General features: G+C 42.4%; 2 protein-coding genes across 3 annotated transcripts in view; one reads left to right on the top strand and one right to left on the bottom strand.

The window, feature by feature from the left end:
* Positions 1-1,918: 1,918 nt before the first annotated feature.
* LOC122739284 lies at positions 1,919-6,803 on the bottom strand. Its single transcript, XM_043981085.1, has 3 exons — positions 6,723-6,803; positions 5,703-6,135; positions 1,919-2,334 (listed from the first exon to the last, which is right to left on the bottom strand). Exons 1-3 carry the CDS (start codon positions 6,801-6,803, stop codon positions 1,919-1,921), a joined length of 930 nt encoding a protein of 309 aa, XP_043837020.1.
* Positions 6,804-6,931: 128 nt separating this feature from the next.
* LOC122742902 (zinc finger protein 2-like) overlaps positions 6,932-24,336 on the top strand; it is a 32,998-nt gene continuing 15,593 nt past the window's right edge. Inside the window, exons 1-4 of one of the 2 annotated variants that reach the window (XM_043987486.1) lie at positions 6,932-7,166; positions 11,382-11,818; positions 13,493-13,576; positions 13,877-14,003. In XM_043987486.1, coding sequence (XP_043843421.1) covers positions 11,582-11,818; positions 13,493-13,576; positions 13,877-14,003 — 448 coding nt within the window. In that variant the 5' untranslated portion in view covers positions 6,932-7,166; positions 11,382-11,581. The remainder of the gene's footprint in view (positions 7,167-11,381; positions 11,819-13,492; positions 13,577-13,876; positions 14,004-24,336) is intronic. The other variant, XM_043987487.1, reaches the window with a different exon arrangement.

A 24,336-nucleotide genomic window follows, 5' to 3' on the forward strand; every position in this document is an offset into this window, starting at 1 on the left:
GAAAGACTGTTGACCACAGAGAGAATACCAGAAAAACAGAAAGATATCTCTCAAATAGGGGAAGAAAAGACAGTTATATTTATAGTATGGATAAATTGATTATCAGTCTCATAATAATCTCCACCTTAGGGAGGTACAGGGGAGAGCTTATCCTAATTTAGAGTTCCTGGGGTCCTAGGCCAAGCCCCGAGGCGGGTTCCTTTTCCCATGGAGGTGTGGTTTTGGGGTTTACCCGTCATAAGGTGAGCTGGGGACAAATTTGGCCTTTTCTGGGCATGTTACTTCAACTTGCCACGGTCAGAGTGTCCCTATATTTTTCATTCCCAGGCCTAGTTTCTGGGTATTAACATTTATCAGTTAGGATTTCTATAGCCTGTCTCTATGTTTTTGTTGTAGTTAGGGTCTCTGTGACCTGCCTCTTTTATGTTCTCATTATGAGTGGTGATGAATGGGGATCATTAATAGGAGCCAGATCTTCAGGTACCAGTTAACAAGAACCTAGGCCTTGATTTATTTTGATGAAGGCCCAAGTCTTAAATTATCCCTTAATCCCTTTCAGAACTGTGGTCTGTAAGTTATAGCCCCTCTTTGAGCTCAGATCTAAATTAGAGCTGGGGTCTTAGGTTTTTCTGTTAACCCCTTTTTTTACCTCCTACATCACTCCCCCCTCTTCATATACCCCAGGGAAAAAGGACACCAATCATTTCTTCTGTATCTACTTCCTGTTGAATGGGGGCAAAGTAGGGGCCCATAGGGGGTTTATGAATGGAGGGAGATCCAGGGGCAGGAGTAAAAAGCCTTCCCGGCATTGCCTAGGGGTGGTATAGAAGCTATTCTAGATGTCACAAATGAAGTGATAAAATTACAAACACAGGGCCCGCAACACAAAATACAAACAATTAATAGGCCAGTGGGCAACAGGGACCCCAATGCAGAAAAAATCCAAGAAGTCCATGAGAAACCAGATGAAGTAAAAAATTGTGAGTGAGTTTCAGTCATGCAGGTGGAGAAGTCATGCAACTTATGTATATGGAGCTCAACCTTTTGAGAGTTGTTGATGTACACACAACAAGAGGTGTTCTGCACCATGCAGACCCCACCTTCCACAGTTAGTAAATAGTCCAGCACAATCCGGTTGTCCAGGACCACGTTAGCCAAGGAATTTTTCCAATTCCTCTAACCCTAGTGCAGTAGAATTAGAGATTTGTTCTATTGCCAATGTTAAATTTGTAAGCACAGCCTCATGCTCAAGATACCCAACAAAAGGAATAGTGAGGGCGGCCGTTTTTCAGACCCACCAAATAAATTATCCCAAGCTCCCCTTTTTCTTCTTACGTGAGAGGGAGAATCAGGGTTCTTATATAGAGACACTCTTGGGTCCAAATAGCCCAAGGTACATTCACCATAATTAATATAAGGATTTAAACAAGAGGTGGTTAAGACTAAAGACATGTAGTGGTCTTCAGGGGACCACTCAAGGGAAAGTGTGAAGTGAGTACTAAAGTACCCACATACAAAAACCTATCCCTTTGGGGCACAAATTGACCTAGAAGTGGATTTCAAAAGAGCAGGAACATTCCAACTCCATTCGCTGCTGGAATTGCAAGAAAACAATGGGCCTGATCTCATGGTGGTGCAAGTCAAGGCCTGGAGAGTGTGAAAAGAACCTGGAGTTGGAATAGGAGTTTTAAGAGTAGACAGTTTCTTTAAACTAGACCCAAGGTAGGTCAAAGTATAATTAGGGTTCCAGAAGCTAGAAGTACTAGTAGAAAAAGTCTCCTTTGTATGATTAAAGATAGCTTTTGCTCCCATACAATCCTGACAATAGATATGAGTCATTTTGAAAGTAAAACTATAATTTCCCCAGGAAGGTTTATCAAAACATTTATAATCAAAAAAACCCATTCTACTATACCATTCATAACTGTGTCCCTATATTATTAGCAGAATTAACATGCACCAGTCCGAAAGGTTTACCAGTCAAAAAACAATTATTCAATGTACTCCACAGTGGGGTGAATAATAAAGGTGAGGTGGCATATAAGTGTGAAAGAGTAGGAAAGGGGTTAACTTCACTCTGAGGGTGTCCTTTACACACCCAACAATCAGTAGGTCTTGCTTTTGCCACTGCTTCCCCCAGTTTGACAAGAGCATCATCGTACCATGTGGAACTACACACACAAATTGGATAGGAAAAGAAAATATTAAACAAAAGGACAAAATGCAGCCTCATATTTACCAGGCTAGTCGTCCTTCTTCTTTTGTTTCTTTTAGACAGGAACTTCAGGTCTTCAGCAGGCTCACAGGTATAGCGCGGTTCAGGATTCACAGAATCTGCAGGTGAGTAAGATTTAATTTGAGAGAGATGAGTCCATGATGATGACCCTTCTAGTTTTACAGTGGTTGGTGTGGCTAAAATAATTCTAAAAGGGAAGGAGTTGTTGACTAGTTTCTTCCATTTTCCAGGTGTTCTGATATACCAGATCACCAAGCTTTACCAGAGATGTTACAAGATCTGCAAAGTCCTGTAAAGCAGAATGTACCATTCCTGCATGCTTTGCAAAAGTAGTAAGAGAGTGGGATTCAGGGTCCACTAAGGCATCAGAAGAAAGGAAGGATCTCCCATATAAAAGTTCAAAGGGACTCAACCCTAGACCATTCTGGGGAGCGATCCATATTAGTAGCAGTGCAACAGGCAGAGACTGAGTCCAATCAATTTTAGCTTCCTGGCAAAGCTTGCTGAGGGACCTTTTGTTTTGTTTTGAAGGGCAGTGAGGGTTAAGTGACTTGCCCAGGGTCACACAGCTAGTAAGTGTCAAGTGTCTGAGGCCGGATTTGAACTCAGGTCCTCCTGAATCCAAGGCCAGTGCTTTATCCGCTGCATCACCTAGGTGCCCCTGAGGGACCTTTTAATAGTATGATTCATTTTTTCAATTTTCCCAGAGGACTGAGGGTGCCAAGCAGCACGGAAATAATAGTCAATGCCTAAGGCACCAGCAAGTTGCTGAGTAACCTGAGACATGAACGCTCAGCTGTTGTCACTTTAGAGTGATTTGGGAAGCCCAAATCTGGGAATAATCTCTTTTAAAAGGGCTTTTGCCACTTCATGAGCCTTTTCTGACCTTCCAGGGTATGCCTAAACCCATCTAGTAAAGGTATCAACAAAGACTAAGAAGACTATATCCTAGACATGGGGAGAGGTGTGTGAAATCTGCCAATCCTCCCTTTCTTTGAACAGGCTTTAGCAAGGGTGGGGGCTTAAGGCCACACTCTGGATTATTCTGAGCACAGACAGTACAATTCTTGCAAACTTCCTGAATGGTATTAGAAAGACCCTTGCCTATAAACACTGATTTAAGTAAAGTAGCTAAAGCTTCTCTTCCTAAATCAGTTGACTGATGTAAACCAGACACCAGTTTCCCATGGAGATGTCCAGGAATAAGAAGCTGCCCGGCAGGGACTCGGAGCCAACCGTATATATCCCTTCTTCTTGAGTAAATCCATTTAGTTTTGCCTGTTCTACTTCCTCAGAGGTGCAGTGTGGCACTATATCTGAAGGCACAAAGAGATGTCACCGTACAGGAGCTAGGAGGCAGCGAGCACTCTCTCGCAGCTGCGTTGGCTGCCAGATCTGCCCTCTGTTCCTTTAGCCACCATAGTGTCCCCGGTCACATGTCCCCTACAATGAATTACTGCAGCCTCTGATGGAAGGCTGACAGCCTGCAAAAGCTGCATGATTTCAGGCCCGTGTTTAATAGGGGAATTCTTAGTGGTTAAAAGACCCCTTTCTTTCCAAATTGCCCCATGAGCATGTAAAACATGAAATGCATATTTACAGTTAGTCTACACATTCATCCTTTTCCCTTCTGCCTATTCTAATGCCCTGGGTTAGAGCTAGAAGTTCTGCTTTCTGGGCTGATGTTCCAGGGGAAAGGCTTCCAGCTTCTATAACCTCCTCAGAGCTGACCACTGCATATCCTGCTTTTCTCAGCTCCTCTTCCACAAAGAAGAGCCATCTGTGTACCATTCATAATCTGGATTTTCCAAGGGAATATCTTTCAAATCAGGTCGACTGGAATAGACCTCATCAATAATTTTCACACAATCATGACTAGGATTGTCACCAGGGGTTGGAAGAAGAGTAGCCGGGTTCAGGACCTGGCATACCTTCAAGGTCAGCCTGGGAGTATCTAGTAAGAGGGCCTGATATCAAAACACCAAGAACTCAGTGTGGGGTAAGGAATTCAAGTGAGTTTCCCTGCTTCTTCTACCATTAAAGCCGTGACTGCCTCTGCCTGGAGGCAGGCAGGCCATCCCAAAGCCACAGTGTCCAGCTGTTTTGAAAAATAGGCCACAGGACAAACATCTGGGCCTAGGGATTGTGTGAGAACTCCCAAAGCATCTCCTCTCTCATCTGCAAAGTAAAAGGTTTGTCCAAGTTTGGCAATGCAAGGGCCAGAGCAGTGGTAAGTCTGAGTTTCCAGGTATTAAATGCAGTTTGCTGTTTGGGACCCCAACACCCTCGTCCCAACAAAAGGCTGATTTTCGGGCCAGTGGTGGGCTCATACAAAGGTTTTGCAATTAGGCCAAAACTTGGGATCCAAATTCTGCAAAAACCAGCCATACCTTAAAAAAGTTCTGAGTTGTTTTTTTTGTAGCTGGGACAGGAATAGATAGGATACCCTGCTTCTGCTCCTGTGTTAGAGAGCAAGAAGTTGGTGTTAATTCATAGCCTAAATACCAAATCTTCTGAAGGGATATTTGAGCTTTCTTAATAGAGACTTTGTACCCCCTCTTTTCAAGAAAATTTAGGGTCTCAGTTGTATCCCTATGAGAGGAGGCCAAGTCAGGGCTGCAGATGAGAAAATCAACTACGTACTGTGTAACCACACTTATCTTCAAATGCAAGTCCCTCAAATCCTTCCTGAGAGCATTTCCAAACAAATGGGGCTGTCCTGAAATCCCTGGGGCAGAATTAGGTAATGAGTCTGAAGGGCATGCCTATTCAAAAGCAAAAAAGTATTGGGAATCCTTATCCAAAGGAATGCAAAAGAAAGAATCTCTAAGGTTCAAAGATGAAAATCAAAGTGTATCAGGAGGGACCAGAGCTAAATTTGTATATGCATTTGGGACAATAGGATGGATGGGAATCACTGCCTCATTTACAGCCAGGAGGTCCTGGACCATCCTCCATTCACCATTCTGCTTCTTAACTGGCAAAATGGGAGCATTGCAAGGGACTGACACCAAGTAAGTAAGCCGTGTTTCAAACATTTGTCAATAAGGGGTTGTAAACCAAGGCGGGCCTCTGAGCTTATGGGATATTGCTTTCTATGGGGATAAGGATGTAACAGTTTAAGCAGATCAACATGGGTAGCTTTTCCCAGAATCCCCATATTCCAAACAGATGGCTCTACTCTTTCCCATACCTCCAGCGGAACATGCTGTGGTCTTTTTAAAGCAGGAATGACATCTAAAACTAAAATGTTCTGTACCAATGAGAAATGAGAATCCAGTGTACTCATAAGGTCTCTGCCAAGTAATGGGCCCAGGGACTAGAGGGAATTATCAGCATGGGAGGGGCAAAATTTCCCTACAAGACATTATTTGGCCACCAATTCCCACAACCTGATGCGGAGAAGGTCTAGTAAAGCCAGTACAAGTTAGGAGGTTACCCGTATCAATAAGGAAATTGATCTTACCGCCTACTTCCAATATGACCCTGGGCTCAGCCATAGTGATGGATATCGTAGGGGCTGGGCAGATCCCCAGGCCCCTCATCCCGGAGTCCGGTTGGTCCCAGAGCGCAGGAAGTTGGGTTTTAGGACGGCAAGGGCGACAATCTCGGCTTCTCTGGCCGCTTGGACGGTCAAAGGGGCAATCTTGCTTCCAGGACCCTTTCCCACAGTTCGGCCATGGTCCAGGAGGAGGCGGTTGGGGACGGCTCTTCCTAGCCCAATGTCCGGTCTTACCACATTTGAAGCCAGCCCCCGGGGCCTGTGGGCGATTTACGGGTTTCTTGGGATTCTCTCCCCAAGGTCCCTGAAGAAGCAATAACTGCAGCAAGGATTGTTGCCTGTTTTTTACAGCGGGAGTGCACCCCTTCAGTCCTTCTCTTCTGCAATAGCTAGATCTCTGTTATTATAGACCTTAAACAGCCACATCAAGCAGGTGGCCCATTAGCCCCTCCAGTTTCCCCTAGATCCAAATGAGTATATTTCTTCCTAGCCTCTGCCAGTCTACTTCTGAATAAAGCAGGAATCTTGTTTTCCCCTTGGTGGAAAAACACCTCCATGGTACTCTCCCTGTGGTCACGCACAGTATTGCAATAAAACTTCGCAAACTGAGTCACTGAGTCTTGTAATTCTTTGGGACTCCTCTTGATCAATCTGATTAATTCCATCCCACATCAATTTGTTATTGATCTGGGTGGGCACTGTGAACCACAGAGCAAAACCCAAGACCTTGAGATTCAGATTGATTTAGGTGACTTCCTTCATTTAAAGGATCCAACGTGCACATGGGTGGAAGGGGTCATGGCTCCAAGGGACTCCAAGCTTCTCCCCTTCTCTGGGCAGCCTGGGGCTAGTCCCGGCTTCAGGTCCGGACTCTACCCCTGACGAACTGTCAATCCTTCTGCCAGTCGCTTCCCCTCTAGCTATCTCTGGGCCTCAGTTTCCCCATCCGTAAATGCCAGGAGGGGAGCAGATGACAGGACAGGCCCGCCCCTTTTCCGGCAGGACAGCTCCGGCAACAAACTCGGAAGACACCGGCCTTTTCCACATGCAAGTGGCAGTTACCATGGTGACGGAGTCTCTCCCCTCCCCCCTAGCTCCCGCCTCCCCTGTCCATCCCCTCTCTAATCCCGGTCCAGTCCTTCTGCCTCTGCATCTGCCTCTGCCCAGGATCCCTGACCCTGTACAGACGGAAATCCAAGACTACATTTCCCAGAGGAACTAGAGTCCCTGGCACGGGGACTTGGACTCAATTTCCCAGAAGACGTTTCGACATCGAGTAGTTTAATGCTCTTACAGCCTTTAGGAACCTGATGAGACTGCCGGGAAATGAGTCCGCGCGGAGCATTAGAGTGTGCGCAGGCGTGGTTGGACTTGGGATTTAGAGATCGGGACTTTTGTGGAGCGGCATAGGTGGACGGTGGTAAAGAGGTAAGTGCGTGTCTTGACGTCTGTGTATGTCCGTATGTGTCCATATATCCTGAGGAAAGCGGTCGGGTCAGCAAACCCAGAGCAGGGAGGAGGGGGTCTCTGAGTGTCCGAGTTAGAGATTCGCGCCGAGTTCTTCAGACTCCCGGTGCTCTCTCTGCCCCGAGGGACGAAGCCACCCTCGTCCCAACAAAAGCCCAGCCCCCGAGACTGTTGGTGCAAGGTGCAAGGACAGAACAGCACCCGCCCCCCCCACTCCCCCTTATTAATTGTATGTTGCTATGGAGCCAGTCTTATTATACCTAGACGTTTTCTTTTGGAGGCTTAATCTTTCAGGGCTTTCTTTTTATTATTATTACTTATATTCCCAGTAGCTTTTCTCTGGATTTTCTTTCACTGTTCGTCCCCTCCTCTTTCCACCGGTGGCAAGATTTCTTCTCCGCAGTCTCCTCAGGTTGGGTGTTCTCAGCCTCCTCCAATTAGGGGCTCACCTAGATGTCTGCCCACACTAAGTCAATGGGAGAAAGGACTGATTTCGGGTAGATTCCTAGTCCTCTTCGTCCAAACACAAAAACTTGCTTTTCTCTTTCTGGTTCGTGCTGCTGTCTCTTCTGCACCCTCCTCTCCCCCACCTAAATTAAAAAAAAAAGTTTCACACCCTTTTCTTTCCATGGCTGGACAAGGTCGGTTTGTTTTTTTTCCCGTGCCTTTTATGGAGTGAGTGGTGGGAGGAGATTATAAGTCACTGCCACTGGGTTGGGGGCCACTCTAATCATCCCCTGGGACATAAGTCTGTGAAGGCGCCTTGCCCTGGCTGTGCCCAAAATGCAGGGTGGTCTGGGGAGGCTTGGTAAAGGGAGTGAAGGCTGAGCCTTTCAGCCGTCCAGTGTTGCTTCCATCACACGGTTTCCTTGGATGGGGTTCCTGTGTTAGCTTGTTGATTCAGCTTTAATTACTGGAGAGTTAGTGTGTGTTTCTGACTTGTACAACTACCCTGCCCTCTTGCCAATTTGGTGATCCTCCATCCCTTTTTCTAACAATACTAAGAGAGGAGAAGCTAAACGTCGTAATATTCAAGGACTCGAGATTTGTCTCTTGTTAGTAGTTCAAGGGAGTCATAGAATCTCAGTATCCTTCATTCAAGGAGAGCTCAAAACTGGGGATAGAGATTTTGGAATCAACCTAGAAATGTCTCATTGGCCACTGGGTAATGACAGTGGGTGGCCGTTGTTATGAGAGCTCTGTAAAGAGGAAGATAAGGCTAAGGCAGCAGTGCCTTGTTAGGAATGGGAAGAGATGGGAAAGAACCAAAGAGACTCTTCAGAGAGTCAGGAGAATCACAAAAGTCCTTCCATGTTGTCTCCTTTTGGGGGCTTCTCTGACTGCCCCAGATAGAATGGAGTCCAACACTAATGTCATTGTTCTTTTGATAGGGTTACTAGGCATGCACATTAAGGGGATGCTTTGACAATGATTATCTAGATTTTGCCAGAGGAGTCCACCAAGTCAGTGATTCTGTACTTGTGGACAAGATGGAGATATATACTGGATAATAGTACTGTAAAGCAGATTCAGATTTATTTGCATGAATCCAAATGTAAACCTATCCAAACGGAGATGTTGAAGGAGGGAGGAGAAAATCTGGGAACATGGATACTAGAGGAATTAGGAGAGGGTGGAATCCAGTGGTTGTTTTTTTCCTTTTTCTTTTTCCTAGGCAATGAGGGTTAAGTGACTTGCCCAGGGTCACACAGCTACTAAGTGTCAAGTGACTGAGTTTTGAACCCAGGTCCTCCTGAATCCAGGGCCAGTGCTTTATCCACTGTGCCACCTTGCTGCCCCCCAGTGTTTGGTGTTAGAAAGGGTCACCTTTTCCTGTGATGTTGAAGGGAAGGCTAAGACTATAAGTAAGACTATAGGTAGAAGTGGAATTCTGTGAAGAACTGCTACTGAATGAACTGATTTCTTTTCCCATAAAGTTTGATACTAGTTCATCCACTGAAAATGAAATTGTGGTTGGGGGAGGAACTTAGGGCTTAAAGTAAATGTGTGACCTCAAACTCTTGAAAGGCAGTAATCATTAAAACCATTTGGTATGGATTAAATAATACTGGGATTGACTAGACAAAAATGAAAAATGATAGGACTCAATCTAGTGTTTGGCAAAAACATAAACATAAATTACTTAGGAAAGAGCTCACTATTTGATAAAAACTAGTGGGGAAACCTGGCAATTATTCTGGTAGAAATTAAGTTTAAATTAACATCCTATTATATTCTACAATAAATTCAAAATGGATACATCATCTGAACATTAAAAATCATACCATAAAAAATTTAGAAGAGAAGCAGATCACATAATTTTAATAATAACTATGTGCAGAAGAAGAATTCTTAACCAAGCAATGGATAGAGATAATTATTAAAAAATTTTTTAATTTAGTTACATAAAATTGAAAAAATTGCATAAACAGAATTAATGCATCCAGGATAAAAAGGGAAGAAAAACCTGCTGTGTCATATTCCCTGGATAAAGATTTAGCACCAATGATAAATAGTCAAAAGAAACATACAAGCCCAAAAGCCATTCCCCAATAGATGAGTGAACAAACAATATGAACATAGTTCTCAAAAGAATTGCAAACTATTGACAACCATATGAAAGAATGTTTCAGATCACTTATACTAAGAGAAATATAAATCAAACAACCTTGAAGTTTTATCTCATAATCATTAAAATGGCAGAGAAGACAAATGATGAAAATAGTATTGGGGAGGTTGTGGAAAAATAGGCACACTTATGTAGGGTTAGTGGAGCTGAGAATTTGTTCAATCATTTTGGAAAGTAATTTGGAATTTTGCAAATAAAGTGACTAAAATAACCATTACCTTCTACCCAGAGATTCCATTACTAGGTATCTATACCCCACCAAGGTAATTGTCAAAAAGAAAGGCTTCATGTACACCCATATATTGCAGGATTTCTTTGTTTTTTATAGCAAAGAATGAGAAACTAAGTAGATCGATGCTCATTGATTGGAAAATGGTTAAAGGAGGGGCAGCTAGGTGGCGAAGTGGATAGAGCTCCGGCCCTGGAGTCAGGAATACCTGGGTTCAAATCTGACCTCAGACACTTAACACTTACTAGCTGTTTGACCCTGGGCAAGTCACTTAACCCCAATTGCCTCACTTAGGGAAAAAAAAAAGAAAATGGCTAAAGGAATTGTGGCACATTAATGTGATGGAATATTATTGTGCTATAAGGAACAACTAACATGAACACAGAGAATTATGGAAAGGTTAACATGAACTGATGTAAGTTGAAGTAATCACAACTAAGAAAATAACATAAACAACAATTAAATAGAATGAACAATAATCACAAAACAACTGAAGATAAATATTTTGAAACGATAAAGAATGATCTTGGTCCCAAAGAAGAAATATGAGAAGATACATCACTCTGCTTCTTTGAGAGGTGGAAGGGCAGTATCCATGGAAATGTGGAACATACATATATTATCAGATTTTTAAATGTATGATCAGCTTTGATGAACTTTTTTCTCTTTTATTCTTAAAAATATAATTTGTTATATGGTATATCTCTCATGGAGGAGAGAAAGGTATCCAGGGCTAATTTTAGTCAGTGTTAAAAGCCATCACTAAAACTTTATTTAAAAAATAAATGTGTGCCTTTGTATCCATCCAAATTTTGAAGTTTGACTTTGAGTGGGGAGGACAGTAGCTTCTTAGGGATAAAAGTAGAGACTGAATGTGTCAGCATGTCTTCATACATGTCAAATATCTTCATGTATCTGTATGTCTGTGCGATGGCATCTGAAGCAACATTGGGAACTCTGTACTTATTTTTTGTTTTGTTTTTGTTTGTTTTTTTGTTTTTTTCAGGGCAATGAGGGTTAAGTGACTTGCCCAAGGTCACACAGCTAGTAAGTGTCAAGTGTCTGAGGCGGGGTTTGAACTCAGGTACTCCTGAATCCTGGGCCGGTGCTTTATCCACTGTGCCACCTAGCTGCCCCAGAACTCTATACTTATAAAATGATAGCGTCATTAGTACTTGGTTCTCATATTCTGGATCATTTGCATTTTGGGGTCCTTGGCTTTCCCTGAATATAGGATCTTGAGTTTGAAAGAAGATGCTGTGGTTGCTGAATCCCTAGTGTTGATCTGTTCTTTATTCTGTCCCTATTAACCTTACAGTGATGCAGTAGAAGGAGGTTGTCTCTCTGCCAGGAATACAGATGGGTGGCCTCTCCTCGCTTACCAAAAAAAGTTCCCATTGGAGAATCCGCGCCTTTGCTGTCCCTCAGATGCTTTAAGTCCTTTGTCTGTGGGAGAATCTGGAGTTCAAGGAAAAGACTACATTCAAGATAAGGAATCCAACCTAGAAGTCCCATTCAATGGACCTTCAGGTCATTTCAGTCCAAGAGGGACTAGCAGACACTGAACCCACTCCAGGAACTTGGCAGTCCAAGGTTGAGTCCAGAGTTCTGCACAGAGAAAGTCCGGTTCATTTCCATACTACTGTAATTCCTTCCTGTTCTCCCCAGGAAGTTGGTTGGGCACACAACAACCAGAGAGCTGTAAGAAAGCAGCAACCATGGTGGAGAATTTGCTCCAAAGGTTTGGGGACAGAGGTGAGAAGGGCCCAGAATTGAGAATTGGGAGAAGAACATCGTCATAACCTGGTTAGGGTTGCCCCTAGTCTTGTTGAATGAGCATGATTTACACTTCAACGTAAGCTTTCCTACCATATCCTGGAGTTTTCACTATGTGTAAGATGGAGAAAAGAGGCAGCCCCCTTGAAAGCACAGATGTCTTCATCTCCTTTCGCTACAAACACATAGACAGCCTTCTAAAAATGTAAACAATTTTTGTCTTAAATATATATATGCATGTATATATATAGTATAGCAGTAGTAATAATTCCTTACTATTCAAAGCCTGACACACTTAATGTTTTACTTATTTTCCCATCTCAAATCTCATAGGATCTTTTTTTTTTTAAGTTTTTGTTTTTTTAGTGAGGCAATTGGGGTTAAATGACTTGCCCAGGGTCACACAGCTAGTAAGTGTTAAGTGTCTGAGGCCAGATTTGAACTCAGGTACTCCTGACTCCAGGGCCAGTGCTCTATCCACTGTGCCACCTAGCTGCCCCATCTCATATGATCTTTGTTTTTTTTTTCTTTTTTTTTTTTTGCAGGGCAATGGGGGTTAAGTGACTTGCCCAGGGTCACACAGCTAGTAAGTGTCAAGTGTCTGAGGCCGGATTTGAACTCAGGTACTCCTGAATCCAGGGCCTGTGCTTTATCCACTGCGCCACCTAGCCGCCCCCCATATGATCTTAAAAGAACAAGAATGCTGTGAAGTAAGCAGATTGTGAGATGATTTACTCTGAAGAAATGACACTGATCTTCATTAGTGATTTATGCATTCATTAATATGTAATCTCATCTATTTTATAGATAGTAGATAAAGAGGTGGAGAGCTATGGTGCATAGAGAATCCACCAAATTCAGAAAAAGCTGGGTTTAAGTCCCAGCCTGTGACATATAATGTCATTGTTACCCTGGACAGGTCACAACCTCTCAGTCCTGCAGATAATGCTCTAAGACTATAACTTGCAGAGAAGTTGCCAATTTGTGTCCCTATACCAGTTAAGTCACAAGCTTGGACTAGATCCCTGCTCCCTACCCACTCCTTCCAGCTTCCTCCCTCTCCCCTCCCCCTACCCCCAAAAAAGGATAGTGAATGAGACATTAAGTTATTTTCCTTTGGCCATACAGGTAATTAATTCTAAAACTAGAACCATAAACCCAAGTTTCCTGATTTTCTGTTTTTTGTTCTTCACACTACACCATATTACTTCTTATATATATATATATATATATATATATATATATATATATATATATATATATATATATATATATATATATATATCAGGTGGATCGTGGAAGAAAATAGGCATATTTTCCTTCATTAAAGGAAAAGATTAAATGAATCATAGTGAGATTAACTATTACATTCCAGATTACATGAAGACGTTGTTATATTCAAGTTATACTTTCTGAATTGGAAATACAGATCTGATCTGAAACATTCTAGAAGCAAAGGGACAAAGTCAAGTGTCAAATAACAGTGGCCTTTATCTTTGGTCCTGGGAAAGAGCAGAGCTTTTATGCCAGACCTCCCTTTTTTAAGTTATTGAGAGAGAGAGAGAGAGAGAGAGAGAACACACTCAGATATTACATGGAGATTTCTACCCTTGGGAGTCTGGCAACTCCAAGACTCATTTCTCTTTCTTCTAGCCCAGTATTCTCAGGACTCTGCCTTCAAGGAGGGAATACAGAAAGGAGGGGACAGCAGCTGTATGCCTGACATTCAGATACAAGGTGACTTGGGCTTTCCTCTTCTCTGAAATGCAGTCATGGTTTTAGAGAATGGAAACTGCTTTCAGAGGATGGGCTCCATTCCAATGGATCTGTTTTACGGAATTCTTGTTGATGACGGCTCTTACTTAATGAGGTCCAAGGATAGGCACATATCTCTACTTTATTTCCTACCCCACCATTCTCCAAGTCTGATATTGTCAGGACCACTCTCTGTACATGCCATCAGTTTCTCAAGATGTTTTAAATTGTGCCTTTTCCTTCAGGATTAAGAGGCCTAGTAAGAATGTGTTTGTGTTTCAGGAATCAGTAACATTCAAGGATGTTGCTGTGAATTTTACCCAGGAGGAGTGGGAGCAACTGAACCCTTTTCAGAGAGACCTTTACAGGGATGTGATGCTGGAGAACTATGGGAATCTCGTTTCACTGGGTAAGAATGACTTTCACCCTGTGATTCATTATCCACAGTATATTAAAATGCTCCTCTTCACTCAGTGGGAGCGAGTGCACAAATGAGAATGGAGTTACCTGTTTTATTGTGACTAAATATGGTTATTAAACATGCCCATGTTTCATACTGTGACTGCTATATCACTGTGAAGGTCACCAGGGATGGGACCAAATAAATGTTGAGGTCCTGGATAGTCTGAGAACTGTTAAGGTATCTTAGTATCTCAGGAATAAGCACAAATAGAAGAGGTAAAGGGCAGAGAAAAATCTTGGATTTAGTTAAAGAGGGAAACCACTGAAAGGGAAGTAGGAGGTAAGTACAGGAGTCACATATTGAATTTAGAATCACTGGGTCCAGAAAGCAAGAGTAGCTCCCAACTCTATAACAATACTCCTAAAACTGAACCACTATTATGGCTTTAGAGGGGAACGCCAACAGATTGACCAGCAGTCCTTTTGGTAGATTCTTCATATGAGGCCATATAGGCTTTTTGGCTCCTAGCAGAGGGCTGGACAGAGGAAATGAAAGAAAGATTAATGTCATGTCTTTCTCTGCTGAAAGAATCATCTTCTATCCTTCTCTGCCCACAAAAGATCACAAGATCACAGAATCATGTATGTAGAGCCAAAAAGAACCAGAGAAGTCATCTAATCTGACCCAAGTCTCTCTGGTTTCTCTTGTCATTTGCTCATCTACTGTAGTCATTTGAAGAATAAAGAAGTCCAGGTTCACATCTCAACTCTTCCACCTCTCAGCCATATGATGATGGGCAAGTCACATCACCTCCATGGCCTGGACCTTGCATTCTTCACCTGTCAAATAAAGAGGATGGGTGATCTCTAAGGTCATTCTAACTCTAATATCATGTGAGCCTCTACAGAGCAAAAGTGTTAGTGTTGTGAATTCTGGTGTCAGGCAATCAGGTGCTCAGGGAAAGAGAAACGTAAAGTTATCTGTCCACAGTAGCTAACTAGCTCCTCACTTCTGCCCACAAAAGGGCAGTAAGATTTTTCTCTGGCAGTGATGGCTGGTGCAGTGCTTACTGTGTGGAGTTAGTATTTCGTTTGTTTTGTTTGTACAAAACCTTTTAAATTTTATATAATCAAAATTATCCATTTTACTTTCTATGAGCCTCTCGCTCTCTTGTTTGGTCATAAACTCTGTTATTATCCATAGATCTGACAGGTAAATTTTTCCATGCTCCCCTAATTTACTTATAATATCATCCTTTATGTCTAAATCATGTATCCATTTTGACCTTATCTTGGTATATAGTGTGAAATGTTTGTATATGCCTAGTTTCTACTATACTGCTTTCTAGTTTTCCAAGTGGGTTTTTTCAAATGGTAAGCTCTTGCCCCCAAAATTTGGATCTTTGAGTTTATCAAACACTGGATTACTATGGTAATTTACTACTGTGTATTTTATACCTAATCTATTCCTCTGATCCCCAATTCTATTTCTTAGCCAGTACCAGATTGTTTTTGATAATTACCACTTTGTAATCTAATCTAAGATCTTGTAAAAAAAATTAGTTATTAACTATAACTAACCTGGAAAAAATTTTAATAACTGGACTTATGAAAAATTATGATTATATGAAAAATGATAAGTTTAGAGAAATTATAATTGGGCCGTAAGTCCCTTCATGGTCGCCATTAAAATGTGAAAATATTTTGAATTGACTGGGCCTGATTTGGGGGGCTAAAGCTGACTAGGGTACTTAATCTGGGGCTTTTGACTAACTGGCTATCTGACTGTGTTTAATTTAATGTAGGCCATTTATAAAGTTCCACCACACTGCTCCACTCCCAAATTGATAAGCAAAATATTAAGAAGGCTCTTATCTAAATAATCAAAGCAGAGTTTATTTATGAGATACTATTTAAAATTAAGAATACAGGGAAATAGCCCTGGATTCAGGAGTACCTGAGTTCAAATCCAGCCTCAGACACTTAACACTTACTAGCTGTGTGACCCTGGGCAAGTCACTTAACCCCAATTGCCTCACTAAAAAAAAAAAAATACAGGGAAATAAAATGTACAACCTGACTGCTTTCCTGCAGTCTCTTTCCACTTTATCTCTTTCCCACCTGCTGTGCTTCTTACTTATTGAATACAATAAGGGCCTTAGCCGCAAGAGGCCTTAGGGCACTCAGGTCCTTTATTCTAACTCCGAACCCCTTTCACTTTGTAAATCCCCCTGCTTGTAACTTTCCTCTCCTTACTGCCACTGCTGAACCCGTGTTTTTCTCTCACCGACCTTCTGTCTGTCTGCTCTGTCAGTCTGCCCTTCGGCCTCTCTTTTCCCTGCTCCTAGTCCTTCTAGTCTTCTCTTGCATCCTTGTAGCCTTGTCTCTAGTCTGCCGCGCTCCAACCTTTCTCATCTCGTCAGCCGCCACTTGACCTCTTCTCCACCTCTTCTCCGTTCGAACCTGCTCCATCCTTTTCCGCCCCCCTTGCTGTCTAACTCCCAGGTCTACATATACCTTTTCTTCTCTCCACTCAAATCTCGGGGCTTCCTGCACCCCCCCACAGACCAAGCTAATCCTCCAGCCTGGGCTGTGGCTGGGGGGGGGGGGGCGCTCCAGCTTCATGTGCCTCAGCACAGGCTATGCCAGAGCCCAGCATCTCTCAGATACCTCCGCTCAGGTTGGAGGGAGCTGGGGGCTTTTTCCCCCAGCTGTCTGACCTGGCATCTCATACAATCCACAGGGCTTTTTGGCTCAGCTGAAACTGAGGAGGAGGGGCACCAGCCCCTCCCACATAGAAAAGACCCTGAGGGCCTAAGGCTTTCCAATCTCAGCCCAAAGGTAGGGTCCCCAAATCAAAATAAATTTCCACAATCTGAAACCACTAATCTTCCTTCCTTCACATTTTTTCATTGATTCCCTTGAGATTCTAGACCTTTTGTACTTCCAGATGAATTTTTAAAAATTTTAATATTTAGAATTTTATTCTCGCAAATTACATGTAAAATATAAATTTTGACAACGATTTTTTATAACTTTGTGTTCCAAATTCTCTTTCTCCTTCCCTCCCCACACACCCAAGAACTCGAGCAATTCAATATAAGCTAGCCATGAGCAGTCATGCAAAACATTTCCACATTAGCCAGGTTGTGAAAGAAAACAGACACAAACAAAACTTCAGATAAAGGAACTAATGAAGAAATTATGCTTCAATCTGTATTCATACACCATCAGTTCTCTCTCTGTGGATGGATTGCATTTTTCATAAGACCTTCAGAATTGTTTTGGATCATTGCATTGCTCAAAATAACCAAGTCATTCACAGCAGGTCATCTTCCGATATTTCTGTTATTTTGTATACAATACATTTCACTTTGCATCAGCTCATGTAGGTCTTTCCAGATTTTCCTGATAGCATCTTGCTCATCATTTTTTTTTAATAATAAACTACATTTATATATTATTTTATTAAACAAACACTTATTTTATTTTTTCCAGTTACATGTAAGGATAGTTTTCAACATTCATTTTCGTAAGATTTAGAGTTCCAAATTTTTCTCCCTACCTCCCCTTCCTCCCCCCTCCACAAGACATCAAAATCCACAAGTGCTCTTTTTATCAGTTCTTTCTGTGGGAGTGAATAGTATCCTTGGTCATTAGTCCCTTAGGCTTGTCTTGGATCATTGTATTGCTGAGAGTAATTGTCATTCACATTTGATCATTGAACAATACTGCTGTCACTACGCACAATGTCCTCCCAGTTCTGCTCACTTCACTATACATCAGTTCATATGAGTCCTTCCAGGTTTTGCTGGGATCATCCTATTTGTCATTTCCTATGCACAATACCATTCCACTACAATCATATACCACAGCTTTTTCAGTCATTCCTCAACTGATGGACATTTCCTTGATTCCCAATTCTTAGCCACCACAAAGAATTGCTATAAATATTTTTTGTACAATTTTCCCCTTTTTCTCATTTTCATGATTACTGTTGTTAACTGTTTCCCTCCATCCTATTCCCTTCCCCATGATATTTACTCTATTATCTATCTTCTTTCATCCTATCCCTCTTCAAAAGGGATTTGCTGGTCTGTCTCCTCCTGCAATCTGCCCTCCCTTCTTTTGCCCCCCCCCCTTTTTTTGTTTTTGTGGGATAATGAGGGTTAAGTGACTTCCCCATGGTCACACAGCTAGTAAGTGTCAAGTGTCTGACCCAAATTTGAACTCAGGTTCTTCTGAATCTAGGCCCTATGCTTTAGCCACTGTACTATCTAGCTGCCCCACCCCTCTCTTTATCCCCTTTCCCTCCTATTTTCCTGCAGGGTTAGATAGATTACTCCACCCAACTGGGAGTGTATGTTCATCCTGCCTTGAGCCACTTCTGATGAGTGTTAGGATCATTTACTGCCAAGATTAAATAGGTTACTCCACCCAATTGGGTGTGTGTATGTGTGTTAATCCCTCCTTGAGGCAACTCTGAGGAGATTAAGGTCTTGGAGCCTATTCTGTTGAGGGTAAAATTAATTTACTATTCTGCTCCTCCCCCATCTCTTCCCCTACTCCACAAGCCTTTTCTGTTTCTTTCATGTGAGATTTTACCCCATGCTAAGTCTGCCTTTCCCCCTCCCCCAGTGCATTTCCCTCACCTCTCAATTTAACCCTAAAGATGTCATCATGGGGCAGCTAGGTGACCCAGTGGACAAAGCATGCACCCTGGACCCAGGGGGATCCCAGCCAAAACTCAGACTCAGACACCCACTGCATGACCCCAGGTATGTCCCCCAACTCCAATTTTTTATGGTTCACTAGGGTCTTATATTTGAAAGTCAAATTTTCCATTCAGTTCAGGTCTTGTCATCACGAATACCTGAAAGTCCTCTTTTTCATTGAAGTCCTATTTTTTTCCTTTGAAAGATTTGGATGAGTTTTGCTGGATACATGATTCTTGATTGTAATCCCAATTCCTTTGCCCTCTGAAATATCATATTCCATGCCTTCTGGTCTTTTAATGTAGAAGCTGCTAGATCTTGTGTTCTCCTGGCTGAAGCTCCACATACTTGAATTCTTTCTCTTTGGTAGCTTGCAATTGACCTGAGAGCTCTGGAATTTGGCTATAATATTCATAGTTTTCCTTTTGAGATCTCTGTCAGGTGGTGATAGGTGGATTCTTTCAATTTCTATTTTACCTTCTGCTTCTAGGATATCAGGGCAATTTTCCCTGACAATTTCTCAGAAGATGATGTCTAAGCTTTTTCCTTGATCATGGTTTTCAGGTAGACCAATCATTTTCAGATTATCTCTCCTGGACCTATTTTCTAGGTCAGCAGTTTTTCCTAGCAGATATTTCACATTGCCCTCAACTTTTTTATTTATTTGGATTTGCTTTACTGTGTCTTGGTTTCTCATAAAGTCACTAGCTTCCATTTGTTCAGTCCTAATTCTTAGGCAGTTATTTTCATCAGAGAGCTTTTGTACCTCCTTTTCCATTTGGCCAATTTGGCTTTTCAAGCTGTTGACTTTTTTCTCATGTCTTTCCTGCATCACTGTCATTTCTCTTTCCATTTTTTCCTCTACTTCTCTAATTTAATCTTCAAAGTCCTTTTTGATCACCTCTGTGGCCTGAGACCAATTCATATTTTTCTTGGAAGCTTTAGATATAGGGGCCCTGACGTTGACATCTTCCTCTGAGGTGCACCTCAATCTTCCTTGTCACTAAAGAAAGTTTCTATGGTCCTCACCTTCCTCTGTCTGCTCATCTTGCCTTTCTTTTACTAGACTTTTAGCTCCTTAAAGTGGGACACTGTTTCCAGGCTGCAGTATCCCAAGCTTCAGAAGGTCCTGATTGGTATGATTTAAGGAGGATCAGGTTCTTCACTCACCTGGGCTGTTCCCTGGTCCATAGATGACCCCAGACCAACTTGCTAATCAACCAGCTTTGTGTGTTGTGGTTGTCAGCTCTGAGGAGCCTGTGCCCCTCCCCCACCTGGGCCACTGCTACTCAAGCCTACCTCCTGGTTCCCAGCAGGGGTGAAAAACCCAAGTTCTGCCTTAGTACCAGCAGAGACCCCTGTAATCTCCCCCCTGCCAAGGGCTTAGCCCTCTCATCAGACTGTGAACTTAGTTCCAGACAACACTGGCGCTTCAGCTGATTCAGAGGTTCTGGGCAGGGGGCAGGGTCTCTTTCTCTGGTGAGGCCTTCCTGGAACTGGATCTGTGTTAGGGTGACTATGGGGTTGAGCTCCATTCCTGTGTCAGCACAGCAACTCCTTCCTTCCTACCTTCCAAGCTGACCTTGTTTGGAAGACCTATATATTACTTTTTTGTTTGTTTTGTTTTTGTGTCTTTGTTTTTGGTGAGGCAATTGGCATTAAGTGACTTGCCCAGGGTCACATAGCTAGTAAGTGTCAAGCAACTGAGGCTGGATTTGAACTCAGGTCCTCCTGACTTCAAGGCCAGTACTCTATCTACTGTACCACCTAGCTGCCCCCTCTATATATTACTTTAAAAAGAAATTTCTGTACAGTAAACCCATGAGGTTGATTATTGCAACAACAGTAATAAATAACATTCTTGTTGTACCTTATACCTGACAGAATTTTCTCCACAATAGCCCAACAAACTAAGTACCATAAGTTTTGTCATCATCATCAATCATCATCCATTAATCTTTATCCTCAATCAATTCTCCTCGTCAATCAATCCTGGTCTTTATCCAATCAGCATCAAACCATAAATCATCATCATAATAATAATTATTTTACATTACTCTTTTCCTCTACTTCAAAATTTTTTTCACAATTACTATTGTTAACTGTTTTCCTCCATCCTATTTCCTCCCCATGATATTTGCTCTATTTTCTATCTAAAAAGGTTTTGCTTCTGGCTGCTCCCTATCCCATCTTGCCCTCCCTACTTTCACCCCTCCTTCCTCATCCCCCTCCTTTCCTACTTTCCTGCAGGGTTAGATAAACTACTCCAATCAATTGAATGTGTATGTTATTCCCTCCTTGAGCCAACTCTGATGAGATTAAGATCTTTGAGCCAATTATGTTGAGTGTAAGGCTCATTCACCGCCCCACTCCTCCTCCATCTCTCCCCACTCCATTAGCCTTTTTGTGCTTCTTTCATGTGAGATTTCATCCCATTCTAACTCTCCCCTTCCCTCTCCCTCAGTGCAATCCTCTCCCCCCTCAATTTTACCCTAAAGATGTCATCATGGGGCAGCTAGGTGACATAGTGGACAAAGTACCCACCCTGGACCCAGGAGGACCCAAGTCCAAATCCTGCTTCAGACATAAGGTACTCACCAACTCTGCAACCCCAAGCATGCCACCCAACCCTGATCCCCCCAAAAAACTATAAAGAAAAAATAAATGTTTTATAGATATCATCCCTTCATAATCAATTCTTCCCACCTGTGCCCTCTGTGTAAATTTATTCCTATCATCTGCTCTAATGCTGAGAAAGTTCTTATGAGTTAGATGCATCAGCTTCCAATGTAGGAATGTAAACAATTTCATCTTTTAACATCCCTTATGATTTGTTTTTATTGTTTACCTTTTTATGCTTCTCAAGGGTCTTGTATTTGAAAGTCACATTTTCTATTCAGTTCAGGTCTTTTCATCACAGATACCTGGAAGTCCTCTTTTTCATTGATTTCCCATTCCCCCCCCCCCAAAAAAAAAAAGATTATAGGCAGTTTTGCTGGGTAGGTGATTTTTGGTTGTAATCCCAATTCCTTTGTCCTCTGGAATATCATATTCCATGCCCTCTGGTCCTTTAATGTAGAAGCTGCTAGATCCTGTGTTATCCTTACCGTGGCTCCACAGTACTTTAATTGTTTCTTTCTTGCTGCTTGCAATATTTTCTCCATGACCTGGGAGCTCTGGAATTTGGCTATAATATTCCTAGAAGTTTTCATTTTGGGATCTCTTTCAGGAGGTGATAGGTGGATTCTTTCCATTTCTATTTTACTTTCTGCTTCTAGAATATCAGGGCAATTTTCCCTGACAGTCTCTTGGAAGATTATGTCTAAGTTGTTTTTTTATCATGGTTTTTAGGTAGTCCAATAATTTTCAAATTATCTCTCCTGGATCTGTTTTCCAGGTCAGCTGTTTTTCCAAGAAGGTATTTCACATTGCCCTCTATTTTTTTATTCATTTGAATTTGTTTTATTGTGTCTTGGTTTCTCATAAAGTCACTAGCTTCCTTTTGTTCAATCCTAATTCTTAGGCAATTATTTTCTTCAGAAAGCTTTTATGTTTGGCTTTTCAAGCTGTTGACTTTCTTTTTCATGACTTTCCTGCACCACTCTCATTTTTTCCTCTACCTCTCTTACTTTATCTTCAAAGTCCTTTTTAAGTGCTTCTTTGGCCTGAAACCAATTCATATTTTTCTTGGAAGCTTTGGATGTAGGAGCCCTGATGTTGCTATCCTCTTCTGAGGATGCACCTCGATCTTCCTTGTCACTAAAGAAACTTTCTATGTTCGTCATCTTTCTCTGTCTGCTCATTTTGCCCACCTGCTTCTTGACTTTTAACTCCTTCTTAAAGTGGGACACTGCTTCCAGATAGCACTGTTCCAAGGTTCAGAGAGTCCAAGGTGGTATGATTTAAGGAGGGGAAGGTTCTTCACTTGCCTTGCCTGTGCTCTGGTCTATAAACAACCTCAATCCTACTTACTATTTAACTAGGCAACAAAATTTTGTTTGCTGTGGTTGATAGCTCTGGTGAGCCTGTGCCCCTCCCCCACCTGGGTTGCCACTCAAGATTACTTCTTGGTTCCTAGCTGGGGTAGAACAACCAAACTCTACCTCAGCTGTAGCAGAGACCCCTATGATCTCCCTCCAACCAACCACTCGACCCTCTCACTAGACCATGAGGTTAGTTCCAGAAGATGAGGGTGCTGCAGCCGATTCAGCGGCTCCAGGGGTAAATTTCTCTGGTGTGGCCTGTTTGGGGTTGGATCTGTATTGGTGACCATGGGATTGAGCTCTATTCTCACCCCAGCACAGCAGCCCACTCCTGCCAACCTTCTAAGCTGTCTTTGGCTGGAAAATTATCTCAGCCCATCCTTCTATGGGTTCTGCTGCTCCAGGAATTGTCTTATGGCATTATTTGGAGTTTTTTGGAGTAATTGTGTCAGGAGCTCTGAGAGTTAATGCTTTTCCTCTGCCATCTTGCTTCTGCTCCCTGAATTTTGTTATTATTTTTTCCAGCTCTGTAAAATAATTCTTTGGTAGTTTGATTAGTATGGCACTGAATAAGTAAATTAATTTAGAAAGTGTTGCCATTTTTATTATATTGTTTCAGCCCATTCATGAGCAATTAGTTTTTCTCTAGTTGTTTAGATCTGTCTCTATTTGTGTGAAAAGTATTTTGTAACTGTGTTCATATAGTAGACTCCCAAGTATTTTATACTGTCTGCAATTTTTTTAAGTATAATTTTTTTTTTTTTTGCGGGGCAGTGAGGATTAAGTGACTTGCCTAGGGTCGCACAGCTAGTAAGTGTCAAGTGTCTGAGGCTGGATTTGAACTCAGGCCCTCCTGAATCCAAGGCCAGTGCTTTATCCACTGCACCATCTAGCTGCCCCTAAAGTATAATTTCTTGTGGGTGGAGCCAAGATGGTGGAGAGAAGATAGGAAGTTGCCTGAGTTCTCCCTAGGTTCCCTCAAAAACAACATTAAATCAGGCCTCTAAATGGATTCTGAAACTACAGAACCTACAAAAAGACAGAGAGACACAATCTTCCAACTTTAGATAATTTAGAAGACTTCAGGAAAGGTCGGTTTCACTTGGGCAAAAGGGGAGCACAGCTCAGAGCAGCGGAGCAAGAAGGGGGTCTGGGCCAGTCAGCAGGAAGCTCTTGGCCACAGTGGAGCAACTGAGGCTGCTTGATCATGGCTCAGTAAGCTGGTGGCTCAGCAGGCCAGTGGTGAGATATGCCAGCACCAGCTGAGAGGGCAGGCTGTCAGCTAGAGGGACACGCATGGGACAGGTGTGCCTGGGCCTGGCCATTCCAGCACATGGAACAAGCACAGAGAGCAAGCCCAGGGTGGTGAGAAATACACAAGCCTCAGAGTAGAAAGTCAGTGACACAGCCCCTATCCCCCAGCGTAAGAAGCTTGAAACAGTGACCCTTGTGCTCCAGGAGCAGACCTCAACTTTAAAAAAATAAGCCACAATATGAGTAAGAAACAAAAAAGGGCTCTTATCATTGAGAGCTTCTGTGGATGGGGAAGAACTAAACACAAACTTGGATGAGGACAATACTCTCAAATTGCCTACATGTGAAGCTGAGAGAGAGAGAGAGAGAAGATGAATTGGTCTCAAGA

Source organism: Dromiciops gliroides, chromosome 2, assembly GCF_019393635.1.
Source record: "Dromiciops gliroides isolate mDroGli1 chromosome 2, mDroGli1.pri, whole genome shotgun sequence".
In the NCBI taxonomy this organism is placed as follows: Eukaryota; Metazoa; Chordata; class Mammalia; order Microbiotheria; family Microbiotheriidae; genus Dromiciops; species Dromiciops gliroides.

Coding starts and splice junctions, on each gene's coding strand:
- LOC122739284 (XM_043981085.1), bottom strand. CDS start 6,803: ATGGTAACTGCCACTTGCATGTGGAAAAGGCCGGTGTCTTCCGAGTTT. Junction 6,136..6,722: donor TCCTGCCGGAAAAGGGGCGG/GCCTGTCCTGTC, acceptor CTATAATAACAG/AGATCTAGCTATTGCAGAAG. Junction 2,335..5,702: donor GGTCATATTGGAAGTAGGCG/GTAAGATCAATT, acceptor ACTCACCTGCAG/ATTCTGTGAATCCTGAACCG.